This window comes from Brachycentrus maculatus, unplaced genomic scaffold, assembly GCF_059751285.1.
Source record: "Brachycentrus maculatus isolate JH-2025_06_01 unplaced genomic scaffold, ASM5975128v1 h1tg000096l, whole genome shotgun sequence".
Lineage (NCBI taxonomy): Eukaryota > Metazoa > Arthropoda > Insecta > Trichoptera > Brachycentridae > Brachycentrus > Brachycentrus maculatus.
The window spans coordinates 642,288-659,765 of NW_028280850.1; the positions used below are offsets into that span (position 1 = coordinate 642,288).

Below are 17,478 nucleotides of genomic sequence, written 5' to 3' on the forward strand. Positions count from 1 at the left end.
CAAATGCCAGATCGCAAGCTTCTTTCGTATAAAAAACGATAGATGTTTCAAGTGGAGACCTATAATAAGTATCGTGTATTATAATAGAAAAAAATATATACATAGGGCACTATATCGTATTGAATCAGTGTTGTCTTGATTGCTGATTATATAAAGGCAATGTGACAAGTCCTGCTCTTCAAGTATCTGCCCAGCGTATTATTAAATAAAAATGGGTGATTTCACCCATATTTATTTTGAGCCCCCATGGGAATCGAACCCAAAAACTCCTGCATAAATGCACTTACCGCTACACTACACTATTATTTTTTTTTTAAATATATTGCTTGTTCCTTTTTTACAACGTAATAGACGAATGAAAAATACTTATATGTGATTGAATTTTGGCAATAGCTGCATTTCATTCTGACCACCTTGAAAACAAGCTGTATTGTTTCAATATATTTAAATTTACATTTGGTGTAAATTGTGGTCCAGCATTCATTTGTGTACAATGATGATCTGAAATATTGAAAAATCTCTTGTCTTTAATATATTCAGAGATTTTTTTATCAAAATATATTTTTACTTACGACAACCATCGGTTTATTTCATTATTCCGGTCTTTTATTCGCGTTTTTTAAAGTGGCAATTAAAAATTCAAATTATCACAAGACAATTGGTATTTTTTTTACATCTCAACATAGATGAAGAGGAATATGGAAGGGCATTTACATGGGTTACAACCGTAAAAGGCTTGGTTATGTGACTTTTCACACGTGTAGCAATCATGGGTAGAATTTGTGAATGCTACACGTGTGTAAAGTGATCACTTAACCAAACCTATGACGGTCGTAAGCCATGTTAATCCCTACCCTTCTTTTTTTTTAGAGATATAAAAAAAATGTGAAAAATAACTCCTAATTGGAGATAATCCTGATTTGTGCACAAGTTGACTATTTGGACTCACTCAAAAATTTAAGTACCTACAATTGGTACTAATTATAAAATTTGTAAAGAAATGGTGAAAATAAAAATAAAACTAATACATAGAAAAATAAAACTAATACATAGTATTGTTGTCAATCACGTTGAATGTTACACTGTGTAAAGTTCTCATTAAACCTTCCCATGACAGGTCGTAAGCCCTGTTAACACTTCCAGATTAATTGTTAAAGGCTTAATACAACTTCATTAAATCTTCATATAAGTACTATTTTTTGACACCATATCAAAGATGAAGAAGAATATGGAAGTCCGGGCATTTGCGGGGCTGACCTCCGTCATACGCTGGTTTAAGTGATCACTTTACACACGTGTAACATTCACCAATTCTACCCATTATTGACAACCACACTACTCAAATTCTTGGAAGTTCTATATACATATAAGAACTATTTTTATAACATTGTTCTTGAATCATTAGAACTTCACTAGAGACATCTATTGGTGAACATTTTGAGTGTGTCCAAATACTTGTTCACAAAATCTGGATTATCTCCAATTGCAGGAGTTATTTTCATATTATTCTTTGACATCTCATCAAAGATGAAGAAGAATATGGAAGTCTGGGCATTTACGGGGCTTACGACCGTCATAGGCTGGTTTAAGTGATCACTTTACACACGTGTAACATTCACCAATTCTACCCATTAGAACTTCAAGAATTTGAGTAGTGTGGTTGTCAATAATGGGTAGAATTGGTGAATGTTACACGTGTGTAAAGTGATCACTTAAACCAGCCTATGACGGTTGTAAGCCCCGTAAATGCCCAGACTTCCATATTCTTCTTCATCTTTGATGAGATGTCAAAAAATAATATCTTTTGGTGAGATGAAAAGAAGCTTTTTATTGACCAGAAACTCTTTTATTAGTTTGTGAGGTCCGAATCCTGAATTATAATCACACACATGAGAAACGCCAGAAAAAATCATTTTCATTTTTATCATTTAAGCTTACAATTTGACCAGATAATTTATTTACAACATTTTGAGTGTGTCCAAATACTTATCTCCAATGATATGAAAATATGAAAAATACTCCTATAATTGGAGATAATCCAGATTTGTGAACAAGTATTTGGACACACTTAAAATGTTGTTCATATAAGAATGTTCTGTTGTGTTTAAAAGTGCATGGGTATTTATTATTCCGCGAGACAATTGGATCGATTGTTTTATCGCCAAGAAAATCGAAGTTGAAACAATGATGTAATAAAGTCAGTGTCCACGTCGAATGGTATCGATATTGGCAAGATCTGTATGTAATATTGCGGTCTGTTTTCTCTACCTTCCTCTCGTCTTCCGTCTTGTCTTCATTACACGTCGGTGGTCCGCGTGTAAATTAGAAGTGCCTCCCGGTATGCGGAACTATTGCCCTCTCCATTCTTATGCCCTCCTGGTAGATGGACCGACCAGAGCAGTTACTGCGGACATTTTATTACACGTATTATGGAAAGGATGTAGAAGTGCCAATTAAACATCTGTGTTAAATGACCACCTATAACGGAAAAAATCTAGTTTTCATCTCCAACCCTCACGTGGACGCGATGTGCAATGTGTTAACTACAAACATTTTTGTATTTATGTTTTTTTGTTAATTTTTTTTATAAATTTACATAAATTGTGTACGTTTATTCAAAATAACAGTTTTAAACTTAATTAAAATGTACCTTTGTTTTAAAATCATCATAAATATTAAATTATAATGTCTACCGGTTTCAAGGCAAACCGCTTCTCTATCAAGACTGATTAAACACTATCTACTAAACAATATTCAAAATATTTTGACGGTTAGAGAAGGAAGTTTAGGTAGATCTCAAGTGGCTTTATTTTTTGTGTTGATTGGCAGTCACAGTCAAAAGGGATCAGGGATGATGAGTGATTGGAAACATATTTAATAACGGACTTTTAGCAAAATCATTTACTTGTGTATTTATTCGTTTTAAATTATTATTAATTGCCTTTTTAATTTCTAATATTTTTAAGTAATCTAATTTTAGTCCTCTATTGCACGTGTGCGTATTTAGACCTTTATTTTTATCAAATGAGTGATTATTTTTTATTAAGTGATTGGCAAATTCAGAATAATAATTATTATTAAGACATCTTGTATGCTCTTGTATCTTGTATCATCGGATGTTAAAATCCATTTTAAAAATTCTCATAAATATATATATATATATATATATATATATATATATATATATATATATATATATATATATATATATATATATACATATATATAAACATATATATATATATATATATATATATATATATATATATATATATATATATATATAGATATATTTATATATATATATATATATATATATATATATATATATATATATATATATATATATATATATATATATATATATATATATATATATATTTATTTATTTATATATGTATTTCATTGCACAATATTGCTCGTTAATTTAAAGTAACATCTAACAAGATTGTAACGTATAATTTACTAGTATTATTTTGATTTGTATGCGACATTATTTCCGAATTATTAAAATATAAATACTGCGAATGTTGCCACATAATTTATTATGTGTCTCTTTACTCTTGTAAAACTTCCCTAGAAACTGTAGTTTCCAGGCAAAGGTTAGACTTTGTTTTTCATTATTATTAATATTTTTATAAGTAGGTTAGGTAGGTAGGTACTGAAAATAAAATTATAAGTACGTACTAGAAGAAAATTGAGAATAACAGCAACGGCTAGATACTCGTACTAGCTTGCGTTAGTTGTGCACTGCCAACTGTACGAGTCCCTTGAGGATATACGTGTAAATAAGTACCTTTAATTTGAAATCTTGAACCTAACGGATTCCATTTTTATGGTGCAATCGCCTCCTTCATCACTTCGAATATGATGAAACGCCAAGTCCGAAAAGGTTGTAAATCAGGCGCCATCGTAAACCGAGTCGGCTTGTGTGCTATTCTACGAGTATACACGTTCGGTTAAAATTTAACACCCGTTATTTCTCGATATACCACCCAACCTCAAAGATGATCAATCATGAAATATCCAGAAATGAGGATAGAGAATGATAATGCTAAATTTTGAAAAGAAATCAAAATAAATTTGTATCACTAAAATATATTTATAGTATTAATATGTGTATGACAGGCGCCGTGACGTAGTTAGTTAGACGCTCGATTGTGAAACTGGCGTCGTGGGTTTTAAGATTTGTTTTTATTTGGTCTGGGTGTTTGTGATGTATTTTTCACATTTACCTTCCCTTTCGTTACTATCCTACCCGCAGACAAGTCTTTAAAAAATGTAATAACCCGCAAAGTCTCTACAGGCTTTGCGGGTTATTCCTTTTAAAAAATATATCTTTTTAACCTTTTCGAATTTGTTACTCTTTTTAAAAAATGTATCCTTAACCTTTTCGAATTTGTGGATCGTAGCTCCCATTTATTTGTTGATTTAGTTAACAAAGTTACAATAAAACATTATCATTGAATTTATTTCTACTTTAAACATATCCTAATACTAGTTACGGTGTTCATCTCCAAAAAAGAAACTAAACTCTTGTACTCGGAAAGGGACTTACATTATTATTTATTGTTTAAACTTATGATTTATATAATCATTTTATATGGTTATCAATTTGTGTGTTTGTTTTTTTTTAACATGTGTAAAAGGCATTTGATTATTTTTTTTTAACTTTATTATCTTTTTTTTACCTGTAGGAAAATTATGGAAGAAAAATGTTCAAAGAAATTCAATGAAATGCATGCTACACGCTATAGCCTTATTCAATATAAAAATAATAATAATAAAACTCTTATCCGCACCTTAATGGTGCATAAGGCACTGCGTCATATAACGCAGTGTTATTTTGATCGTTTACACATGAAGGAAAGGTGATCAGCCCTCCGCTTCAGGTACCAGTCCAGGGTAATATTGAATAAATATTACAGTGAAAAAATCACTTATATTTATTTGACCCCCCCTGGGAATCGAACCCGGGACCTCCAGAACGGCAGCCGAGCGTGCTGACCATTACACTACGGAGGCAGACATAATATTACGATATAAATTATGCACTTTTCACAGATATATTTTTTAACGTAGTCACAAATTATTTTTACAATTGGCCTAGTAACGAAAACATCATATAGAAAACAGTAGAGAAGGCTGTCTTCATCTCCCTATATTTAACATTATCATATTCAAGATTGGCCCACACTAGATTATCCCTCCTTTTCCCAACACAGATGAAAATATTATAAAACATTTTTCAGCTAGAAAAAACAAAAACCATCAATGATCTTTAAATCTTGTACATAATAAGGTTAATAATAAATGCTACTCCCATAAAAAGAAACATGTCCTCTAGTAAATTACCATCGCTCAAGATGCATGTCTAAACCCAATAGCAATTTTAACTCATTGTAGGATACATTCGATAAGGACCGGCTAAATATATTTTATTTTGCATAAAGTTTTCGTTTCTAGGTCAAATATTAACAGTATTTGTGAATACGAATATTAGTCTGTTATTTTACTTACTGTATTCATTTACTTTACACGCCCAAACCATCTTCGCACACCTTTTATTCTTAATTTTATAGATAATGCTTATCTCAGAAGTAAATTTAGTGTTAATGTATTCGTTAATAAATCCACCTTGAGTGGAGAGATTTTTATACGGCAGCAATTTAAGTCATTGTTATATAAACATGTATAACCTAGAGACAATACAAGTAAAAAACAACTTCTGAACAAAGTGTAAAACGGTTACATTCCGAATTATGTAATTTACATAATTTAGCGATGGTGTTATATCTCGATAATCTCTATTCAATTGTTTCCGACTAAGTACGGGATCTTCATAAATTAAAGCATTTAACCTACTATGCGTAGAAATATCATTCAGATTTAAAAAAATCGTTTTTGAATCTTTTCAGTTTTTTTAATTGTCTTTTATTATTGAGTTTTCGTCGATTTATACTTTTATCAAAGCCTTACATTAGCATTCTTGGATCAAATTATAACAAAAGTAAGGCTGAAGTTTTTTTTGTTACAACGTCAGATCTGATTCGGGCTGGTGAGGTTAGAATAGTTGTCGAACGCACCTTTGAAAGATAAAAAATATGGTGCATACATATACATATATATTTCAAGCAATTATTAAAAACATAGGATTTTTCTAGCAAAACTGAAGATAACCTAAGTATGCCTTTATGTGAATGTTTTTTTTTTATTTTTTTTAATTAATTATTTGTTTTCATTATATTCGGTATATCACAATGATGCGTTTATAGAGCATTAAATAATATTTTATTGCGAACAATCTAATTTTTTTAAATGTGTTTTGCTGATACTTTATCTTAACGGTATATTTTATAAACTTTATAAAATAAATCAAACTCGATTTTTTTTAGCCAGTTTTTGATAATTTTTCCAACCGCTTTCGACAAGCACTGTGTCTAATGATAATTCAGGAATGTATCTGTACCAAACATAGAACAGAGAAATATTCAGTTAGGTTCATAGGCGGGATAAAGGAAGGAACTAATATGTTCTTCTATTCTAATGTTGAAATTTCGCGTTGCCTTACCTATAGATAAAGCGGAACAATCATTACAAAAATGTCTATAGATTCCTTATTGACACAACACATCATTTTTGTATAATTGTTTTAACATCCTCCTCAAAGGGTTAGATTTACAATTCTTAGCTTAGAACATTTCTATATATGTTTGCATAAGTAAAAATAATTGCCCATATGTTTTGTTCATATGTAATTGAATTAATGCTTCTTCGTTCCTACGTACGTTTCCCATGCGTACAATGCCATGTCAGATATCGGAATCTCTGATTCGAGTTGGATCTTCTGAATGCAGTGCCTAATTGAAAATTGCAATTCACGCGTGTGGCTTGAAATTTGAAGGCAGGTCGCGAGAATCGCTGCTCCCTTGTAGGCGTTCTCTCGGCTTCATAATGGATGGAAATGGTGATCTTTGCTCCATATTGTCTCGCATCGCGTGCACTGTACTCCGATGTAATCGCACAAGACACAGATTAATTAATTATCTAACTGTTATTAACAATTTACCAGTGTGTCATTTACGCCATTCAAACTGTAACTTGCTCCCAAAGTATGTGAATGCCAGGCATTGTGTCAGGTGCTTGATTCGTCTTCAATTTGCACAAATCTCAAAGTGGAATGTGCGGATATGTAGGGTTCATATGGCGTATGTTCAAATACGGTATGTTGACATAGCATAAAGTGATGAAAAGTGGCAAAAATTAAACATAAACAACATGAAACGCAAAATAATAATAAATAAATATATTTTATTATGATCAGCACGCTCGGCTACCGTTCTGAAGGTTCTGGGTTTAAATGAATTTAATTTTTTTCACTCTAATATTTATTACAATGTCAATATTACCCTGGACTAGTACCTAGAAGCACAGGACTGATCACCTTTCGAGGTTCACCCTTTAGGTACTACCCCCCCGTATGAAAAAATAGTTTTTTTATATATTAAATGTTTCTACCTCCTTCTGGCCCTGTGGGAGACCGGCAGGTTATAGAAAGGAAAACATTGTTTACTTGTTCATTTTTAAAGCGTTTATCACAATATTATTTTTACTAAGTGCAATAACTTAATAGCTGAATTATTCCACTATTTTTTTCATCTTTCCAATATTTTTTCTTTGTGAGGTTCAAATATTTTACAACGTACCGGACCAAGTTGACCGAGCGTGCTCTGATATATGATCTCAATCGGAATATTGTGTGACAACAAAGGGTTAAGGACCGGTTCGGCGAACTCTAAAAAAATTAGGCACCGGTTCGCTAGAACCGGTGCGAACCGGCCTAATCCCGCCACTGGTTTTATGCAACAACTGTTTTTTTGTTTTTTTTTATTACTTTTATGGATGTAACTGAATAAGATTTTTTCTGACAGTATCGTTATATTTACATTTGTTAAGTCTCTGATTAAATGCACTAATTCGTTGCTATTATTTATTTTCACAGCATACCCTGACGGGACACAGTGGCAAAGTGATGGCCGCGAAATTCTTAGGAGAACCTTCTAAAGTTATCACCGGAAGTCATGACAGAACACTCAAGATTTGGGACCTTAGAAGTAAAGCCTGTAAGTTTGCTTATTTTTAATGACTATGCATTTGGCATTTGGCTAGCTTAAGTGATTCTTATACGCTTGTATAACGTTTACCATTGTACCCACTGTGAACATTTGAATTCTTATTATTTCGAGAAACAAAAAGACTTTGTTTTTTGATCCGCTCACATTTTTATTCACAAACAACTGGTTTCGGTAACAACCTGTTGCCCTCTTTAGGGTTTAATTTATGACTGAAACCCTGAAGAGGCCAACAGGTTGTTGCCGAAACTAGTTGGTTGTTAATAAAAATTCGCAAACGAATGACTGAGTGAATGAAAAAACAAAGTCTTTTTATTTCTAAAAATAATAAATCAAAAGTTAATGCTTTCAATATTCAAAACATTTAAATTCTTCTTTTTCTTGGTGTAGGCCTTGTGGCCTGTTTTCAAAAGAGGTCAGCCTTCTTCCATGTCGATTCCCAGCTATCGATCCATCTCTTTGGTGGTCTGCCCGGAGTCGTCTACCATGGGGTTAGCCATACAGTGCGATGTGGGGGAGTCTGGATGGTTCCATTCTCCTCACATGCGCATACCATTGTCTCCTTCGTTGCCTTCCATAACAACATCTTCGATCTCGCATATTTCCCTTAAATTGCATTATTTTTTTAATGTTGTTCGCCTCCTTAGTGTATTGGTTAGGGCGTTGGACTACCATGCTGGAGATCCAGGGTACGATTTCCAGGAGGGTTTAAATAATTATTAGTATTTTGTAGCCGGACAAGATATATGTATGTGTTTGGATGCTTTGCCATTTTTTTTTTTCAAATACTGAAAGTGGTTTGAATTGTTTTCGGGTATATAAGAGAAAATGCGTAAATATATACAATAGATAGATAATATATATAAATAGAGGCGAAGATTGCTTGCGAAGACAGTTCGGTATGGCGTTCTCTACTCTCTACCTACCCCTGGGGGAAAGCGGTACGATAGTAGTAAAATTTACAATTAGAATTTTTCGTCTTAGAATTGATAATCTGAAGAGGAATACATTTTATATGCCATATTACTCATTTGTTCATTTATTTATCATTTTCTTTTATATACTCATACACTACAATTCTCACCATATGTTACATTGAAAAAAACATAGTAAACAAGTACGTACAACATAACCATATCGCTCACTCCTTTCAAGGACGTCATAATTCAAAAAACATGATTTTTCAGGAGAACGTTTTTAAAATTGAAAAATATAATACAATGTATTAAAAATAAATATGAAGCCACTTACTGAACTTTTTACTATGCAACAGATCTTTTTAGGTAAAATCTGAAGGTTTTTTCTCCATTTGAAAAATATTTATTATATTTAAAAAAAATAATTAAACCATACCTTTTCGTCAAAATGCAAAAACAACATTTTCTGCCCTGTAGCGGGTAAATATTAAGTTTAAAATATGCCTCTTTTGCTGGGATATAATACATTTTCTGGGCATTTCGAAAACATGCTCAACTCAAAATTCACGATTTTTGATTTATGACGTTCTTGAAAGGAGTGAGCGATATGTATACCATAGGTCTTAAAACTTTTATTTCCAATTAAAAGAAACGTTATTTTTTTCATTTTTGACCTATACCACTCACTACTGTCTTATTTCGTTCCATTAGGCTGATTACCGGATGAACTCCATTAATTTTACAGGTATTGAGACGAAGTTCGCCGGTTCCAGCTGCAATGACCTGGTGACCACGGACGGGTCCGGCTCGACCATCATTTCCGGCCACTTTGACAAGAGCATCCGCTTCTGGGACATCCGGTCGGACGCGACTGCCAATCAGATCATGCTGCAGGGAAAAGTTACTTCGCTAGACCTGTCAAGAGGTGATTGTTTCAATCGCACATCGCTGCTCCATTTCATTTATGAACAAATTCTGACTACCTGCTCTTTGCCAGTGGTCGGCAACCTACTACTCGCGGTTAATTGAATTACCCACTACGACATTTGTGGAAGTCTTCACCAAAACGTCACATTTCCATTATAAATGATTTTATGTTATCACGAATCTAGCTCATAAAATTGTTACGTTTTGGTGTGATTTAATGATTGGATATTAACTTTTAATTAATGTTTTGCTTAGTAAATACCACAATTTCCTAAAATTTACTGTGACACGTGTTTTGAATACTAGTTTAAAACAGGATTGGTCACGTTTTGTCGCAACTTTGATAACATTTCGATAGGATACAGTAAACGAAACAGATTTGCATTTAAAGGATTTTTGTGCAATATTGGAAATGTAACTTTTTGGTAAGGACTTCCACAATTTGAATTACCCACCAACAAAATATGCTGATAATATTTTCTATTTTTTTATTAGAAAAAATATTTATAAAAAATAACAACAATTACAAAAGTAAGGTGAATAAGTAATAATGTTTTTTATCACTTAATAATTTAAAGTAAATAACTAAAGGTCAATTTTGGCACTGTTATCATCGAAAGTGAAGTGGCAACACTCCCTTACTAATGTGACACTAACAATTTTCCCGACAACGTTCACTGGTTGATTGTGTGGTGTCTGTCAAATAATTATATCTCTCTATTTTTATTACTATATTTTCCCTGTTTACAACTACTCGTGTGAAAGTTAATGAATAAAACGAAAAACATCAAGTCCATTTGGGAACTTTTACCCTCTTATCAAATGAATTTTTCAAAATTTATTTTTTTACCCAGTCTTTTAAAAGTTTGTCTACCACTGCTCAATGCACTTTGCTGGGCTACATCAAAAGCTTTTTAATTTAATTACATCTCGGCAATGAATTTGTTTATTTAATACCGATCTAGATCGTATCTATTATTATTGGTTGGGGTGGTACGAGTGGATGAGAATGATTAAATATTGTTATTGTTATCCAAAAATCAATTTTGAAAATAATACTTAAAGTTCCAAGACATAGAAAATATTCAACAAATACAACTTTTGACAGTCAAACTGTATGCTAAAACTATTCTTACATTTGAAAATTTTTAGTAGTTTGGTCCCTTCGATTGTTTTTTTGTTGTTATTCATCAATCAGTTTTTTTTTAATTCTTTGCCTTCAATTGTTTTTTATTATTCTACATTTCAAAGTGTGAAAAAATTCGTTCTTTCGTTCATTAAATTGCCTTTTTTTATTTGCAACTACGATTTTTTTTAATATCGTTGTTTTGTCCATTCAATTGGTTTAATTTTCGTAGTTTTTTCACTTTGTTTTCTTTTTAAAATTGCTTTTTCGAAAATTGAAGTTTTGTCTCTTCAATTTCGAATCAACGAGATTGTACAATACTAGTGGTACGATTTTGTCGCCATGTATCATTTACATATCAATTTTTTCTCAGGATGATTCGAATTTTCAATTATTTATATTTATTTTCAGATTGCAACTTCCTCCTGGCATGTGTGAGAGATGACACAATACAGTTACTAGATCTGCGGATGAACAATGTCATTGGATCATTTAGGTAAAAAATGGCTTCACTTTTTCAAATCATCATATTTGATTTTATACATAATTGGTAAATTCTAAAAGCAGTCTAAAGCATAGGCTCTCAAAGAGAGCTGAAGAATTTTTTTACAGGATACTGGGAGATATTCTAGCGATAAATAAAGCTGGAATTTAGGCCTCGAAATTGTATAGTATATTTGTAATCCTCTCTCCTCTATGTGAGAGGACATTCTGGCAATTTATTTTCCTGAATCGACGAAATATTGTTGCAGGAGGTGCTTGACTAAAAAAGTTTGAGAACCTTCAGCCGGGCGAAATTATTTATAACATAACTTTGTTTTTTGAAAACGCTTCTCAACCTGTCATTCCATAGCCATCTGTCATTTTATTAATGGCTGTCAATATTCGATGTATTGAGAAAATATGCATTTTTTTATGTGTAAGGAATGTGGGTATGTTGGTGACACAGTGGTGACAACAACATAACCACAATCGTGTGAATACCCACATTGTCTGGCAATGACATTCTAGATTTGTCTCTCTTAGAATTCAGTCACTTATAGCTACCTAGTAATACATATTTGTATTAAACCAATGTCAAAGTATTCCACCACCTTATATAACAGTATGGTAGCCAAACAATCTAATCACTGCACTATGGAAACGCAAATAAATATGAAACCTTTCTTATATTATATGAGACTCCTTATTAATTATTCCACGTACTAGCATTTTTTTGGATTTCACAATATATTAAATTTCAAGTACAAAAATATTATATTATGTTAATACAAAAAAAGGTTGCACAAAGGCATAGCCTGTGTGTGGGTATAAATTTTATTTGAGGTTATATATGTGATTATATATATGTTTATTATATATGTATATTAGGTTATGTCCGCCTCCGTAATGTAATGGTCAGCACGCTCAGCTACCATTCTGGAGGTCCTGGGTTAGATTCCCAGAGGGGGAGTCAAATAAATATAACTGATATTTTCACTCTAATATTTATTCAATATTACTCTGAACTGATACCTGAAGCGGAGGGCTGATCACCTTTCCTTCATGTGTAAACAATCAAGATAACACTGTGTTTATATGATGCAGTGCTCTGTGCACCATTGGGGTGCGGATAAGGGTTTTATATTCTATTATTATTAAATTTAATAAGGGGCGCAAGAAGAATACAATAGATGTCAAAAATATAAATACAAAGATTAAAATTACTAAAATTAAATACAAATATTCGATTACAAGAAAAGAAAAATTTAAATTAAAAAATGCCGTTAGGTGGGGAAGGCAACGAAGGAGACAATGGTATGCGCGTGTGAGAAGAATGGAGTCATCCAGACTCCCCCACATCGCACTGTACGGCCAACCCCATGGTAGACGACTCCCGGGCAGACCACCAAAGAGATGGGTCGATACCTGGGGATCGACATCGCAGGAGGCTAATCCCTCGTAAAAATAGGCCACAAGGCCTACAACAAGATGAAGAAGAAGAAAAAGAAAAAAATTCTGAAAGTATTTTTCAGTCAAAGGAAATTTATAATTTTTTCAGTAATGACGCCTTCAAAGTAGGATGTGACTGGGCACGAGCCACCTTCAGTCCGGATGGACAGTACATTGCTGCAGGAGGAGCTGATGGAGGAATATTCATATGGACTGTCAGCTCAATGAAGCTGGAGTCCACTCTGCGAGAACACACGTAAGTAGCACATGTCGCAAAATTTATTTGTAAATTTTTGTTTTTATTTCACTTCTCATTATTGTATGGAACGTGCATTAATTTTATAAAATAAAACAACTTTGTTTTAACTACTTTTTATTGGTACACTTTATCCAACCGGTTTCGACAAGAACCTTGTCATCATCAGGGTTAATGTATTAAATTCTAAAACATTTGAATACTCATAGTTAATTACCCTTCCGTTGACAAAAACTTACTGATGACTACAAGGTGCTTGTCAAAACCGGTTGGATAAAGTGTACCAATAAAAAGTGGTTAAAACAAAGTTGTTTTATTTTATAAAGTTTATAAAATGTGCCACAGTATCTGCGAAAAACATTCGAGAAGTGCATTAATATATTTATATTTATAACTTAAACAAAAAATCCCACATGAGCATAGCCTGTACATAGGTATACAGTATAAAACTGTTTACACTTTGTCATGAAGCTGATTGTTTTAATTTGACAAACAGAATAACATGACAACAAGAAAACAACAATTACATCGAAAAAAGTCTATAAATTAGTAAAATATCTATTTATTAATGTTTCTATAAAAAAACAATATAACAAGAAATGTTTTAACATATCGCTCACTCCTTTCAAGAACGTCATAAATAAAAAATCGTCAATTTTCAGTTGTGCATGTTTTCGGAATGCCCAGAAAGTGTACTATATCCCAGCAAAAGAGGCATATTTTTAATACAATATTTACCTGCTACAGGGCAGAAAGTGTTATTTTTGCATTTTTAAGAAAAGGTATTGTTTAATTATTTTTTTAAATATACTTAATATTTTTTAAATGGAGAAAAAACCTTCAGATTTTACCTAAAAAGATCTGTTGCACAGTTAAAAGTTCAATAAGTGGCTTGATATTTATTTTTAATACATTGTATTATATTTTAAAACTTTAAAATGTTCTCCTGAAAAATCAAGTTTTTTGATTTATGACGTTCTTGAAAGGAGTGACCGATATATCAAAAGACAATATATAAAGTTTAATCAAGTGCTAAAACAAAAGTAAGAAATTTATAGTAAAGGTAGGAAAATCAGTAACTAACACATTGTTTGCGGGAAACCCTTAAAAGCTTATTTTAAGGTGGGGACTGACCGGAGTCATTTCGTTGTAGCGTAACGCGTTACGATGCGAGCATTCGTATAGTCAGTACAGCGAGCCGAGTTCCTTCCGAGTACTCCATCTTATGTTCAGATGCTGGCCGCGAATGTTACGTTACAAGGAAATGCTCCGGTCAGTCCCCACCTTTTCAAACTGATAGTAAAGAGCAGAAGATGCTTATAAATGGTTATATTTGCTTACTTTTGGTAAAGTGCGAGACCCAAAAAACATTGTATTGATCAGAATTGGGTTTGCGATTACTTGTGATGAGTATACGACCCTAATATACAATATGTAATTGTTAAACATGTAGCAATATACAATATTTAATTGTTATTTGAACTGCAATAAATATGCAATATGTGATTGTTATTTGTATTACAATATACAATATGTAATTGTTATTTATACGCCATATACAATATGCCATTGTTATTTGAATTGCAATATACAATGTATTATTTTTTTCTTGTATTCACAGGACTGCAGTTACAGCTGTTGATTGGCATCCTCACTCATCGTCACTCATCAGCGTAGATCGTGCAAAGAGAGCTGTCCTGTGGGGAGACAATATGTAAAAAGGTTGGTACATATATTGCGGTGAATAAGGCTCAAAAGAAAAGAAATTTCGTGCTGAAAACTGTCAACGGGCTAAGACATATTACGCTTTTTTATGTAACTTACTGACAGAGGATTTTTAATGACATAAAGGCTTCCTTTTAGTCCAAATATGTCAAAGTTACTGAGGGTAGTACATCAATGAATAAGAATATCCTTTATAGCTTACCGATAAATTTCAGAAATACTGTAAAAAATACTATGATAAATTTAATTGAATTAAATACCGTGAAACCTCTATCTTTCGTTCCTCGAATACTTGTTTTCCCGGATGTGTCGTTTATTTCTTCTACCCCAAATATAATTCATACCAAAACAGAATGCATCAATCGTTTCTATCCACTATTTTACTGCATTCATCGTTTTAATTACGGTGCATATTTGATATATTTTGTCTGTAATTTTTTTCATTCTTCTCGATTTTCTTAATTTTGTTAGATACATTCGATGACAATATTCCAACGTGTGGGATACAGATTATTGAAAGCTTGTGTGACCTAAGGTTGACGGATACAGCAGAGTTCAGAAGATTATTGGGTTCTGTTCAGCTTTGTATTTTTTTGTAATAAATATATTTAGTTACATCTAAAACTTGGATTCTTAAAATTTTAACATACCAATGGGAATGCAGATCGGGAGGACGGTTTCTTTACTGAATCGTATCACCTTGTGTATTGACCTCTCTAAATCCCGCATTCATAGTTTATTTCAATAGGTACCTTTAAAAACGATACATAGAGGTTTCACTGTACATGATTTACAAGCTCTTAATATTTTCTTAACCTAATTTTTTATTTTATGATATATTTTTTTTACATAAATAATTTCCTATTGTCCGCCTCCATAGTGTAATGGTCAGTACGCTCGGCTACCGTTCTGGAGGTCCCAGGTTTGATTCCCAGGGAGGTCAAATAAATATAAGTGATTTTTTCACTCTAATATTTATTCCATATTACCCTGGACTGGTACCTGAAGTGGAGGGCTGACCACCCTTCCATCATGTGCTAACGATCAAGATAACACTGCGTTTGTATGATGCAGTGCCCTATGCACCATTGGGGTGCAGATAAGGGTTTGAAAATATATATATATATATATAAAGAATAATGGTGATTTGTTTGTTTCAGATGAGTCTTCATATTTTGATACATGCTGCCTTTCTGTTTTCATGTAAAAAGTTTATAAAACAACCGATTTTAGATAGTTTTAAATCCTTTTTATTGTTAATTAATGTCTTTTTAAATCCATTATATCTGACAATTATATAAGGTCACCAGTAATAGGGTCTTTTAAAAAATCGGGAATAACATTTGAAATGTATTGAGTATTTAAAAGTGTATTTTTATGATTGTAATATTGTTACTGTAAATGTCCGCCTCCGTAGTGTAATGGTCAGCACGCTCGGCTACCGTTCTGGAGGTCCCGGGTTCGATTCCCAAGGGGGGTAAAATAAATATAAGTGATTTTTTTCACTGTTATATTTATTCAATATTACCATGGACTGGTACCTGAAGCGGAGGGCTGATCACCTTTCCTTCATGTGTAAACGATTTAGATAACACTGCGTTAATATGACACAGTGTCCTATGCACCATTGGGGTGCGGATAAGGGTTTTTATTATTATTATTAAATGTACAAAACCCATGTTAAAAATGAGAGTATTTTAAATATTTTGCCATTGGTTTATCGGTGATAATGGTGTATCGGATTTAATGGTGATTTGGCATTAAAAATACCTGTATTTTAAACGCCTTAAAAAACATTAAAAACATTTTGAAAATTTTCTTTACATTGTAAAAAATATATGCCATCGTAACTGAATATTTTGCTTTACTTTATGAAACAAGTTTATTTTATAAATACCTGAAAAGACCCTGTTTGCTTCAAAAACTTTTTTTAATGTTAAATATTGTATTTACAGTCCATTATTTGTATAGAATATAATGTGTAATTTGTCAAATAATATTTCATTCATCAATTTTGTAAAATGTAATTTTTTATCTATATTTATAACAAGTGCTGTTTTATAAAAATAATACGCATTTTAAAAATACAATCTTTGTTTTTATTTTTCCTAGTTTATCTTATTTTAAACAAAATAATGTTTTTAATAAAGAAATTGACCCAGAGTTTAAATAAAAAGGTTATCTATGATTTTTTCAACCCAATCTTAACAGAGCGGGGACTTTTTTGGCCATGTACATTTTTAATCTACATTGTGGCAACCCACACATCTACTATGGCAACTCAAATCGAGTGAAATAACGAACACCCTACACCGGAGCCCGCAACGAGCGGAAACTAGCCCGTCACACTTCGTCGCCGCCCGTCCTCCGATCGACACGTATTTCAACTGTTCTCATATTAGAATCACGCGATTATTCTTAAATATTTCTTGATTGTAATTTTATAGAACTGAATAAATTTGT

General features: G+C 32.3%; 1 protein-coding gene across 3 annotated transcripts in view; it reads left to right on the forward strand.

Moving 5' to 3' along the window:
• Atg16 (Autophagy-related 16) overlaps nt 1–17,110 on the forward strand; it is a 369,124-nt gene extending 352,014 nt beyond the window's left edge. For all 3 annotated transcript variants that reach the window (XM_088258439.1, XM_088258440.1, XM_088258441.1), the window contains 6 exons: nt 8,003–8,123; nt 9,795–9,974; nt 11,514–11,598; nt 13,144–13,290; nt 14,912–15,012; nt 16,176–17,110. In XM_088258439.1, the coding sequence (XP_088114565.1) occupies nt 8,003–8,123; nt 9,795–9,974; nt 11,514–11,598; nt 13,144–13,290; nt 14,912–15,008 (630 nt within the window). In that variant the 3' untranslated portion in view covers nt 15,009–15,012; nt 16,176–17,110. The remainder of the gene's footprint in view (nt 1–8,002; nt 8,124–9,794; nt 9,975–11,513; nt 11,599–13,143; nt 13,291–14,911; nt 15,013–16,175) is intronic.
• The last annotated feature ends 368 nt before the right edge of the window (nt 17,111–17,478 follow it).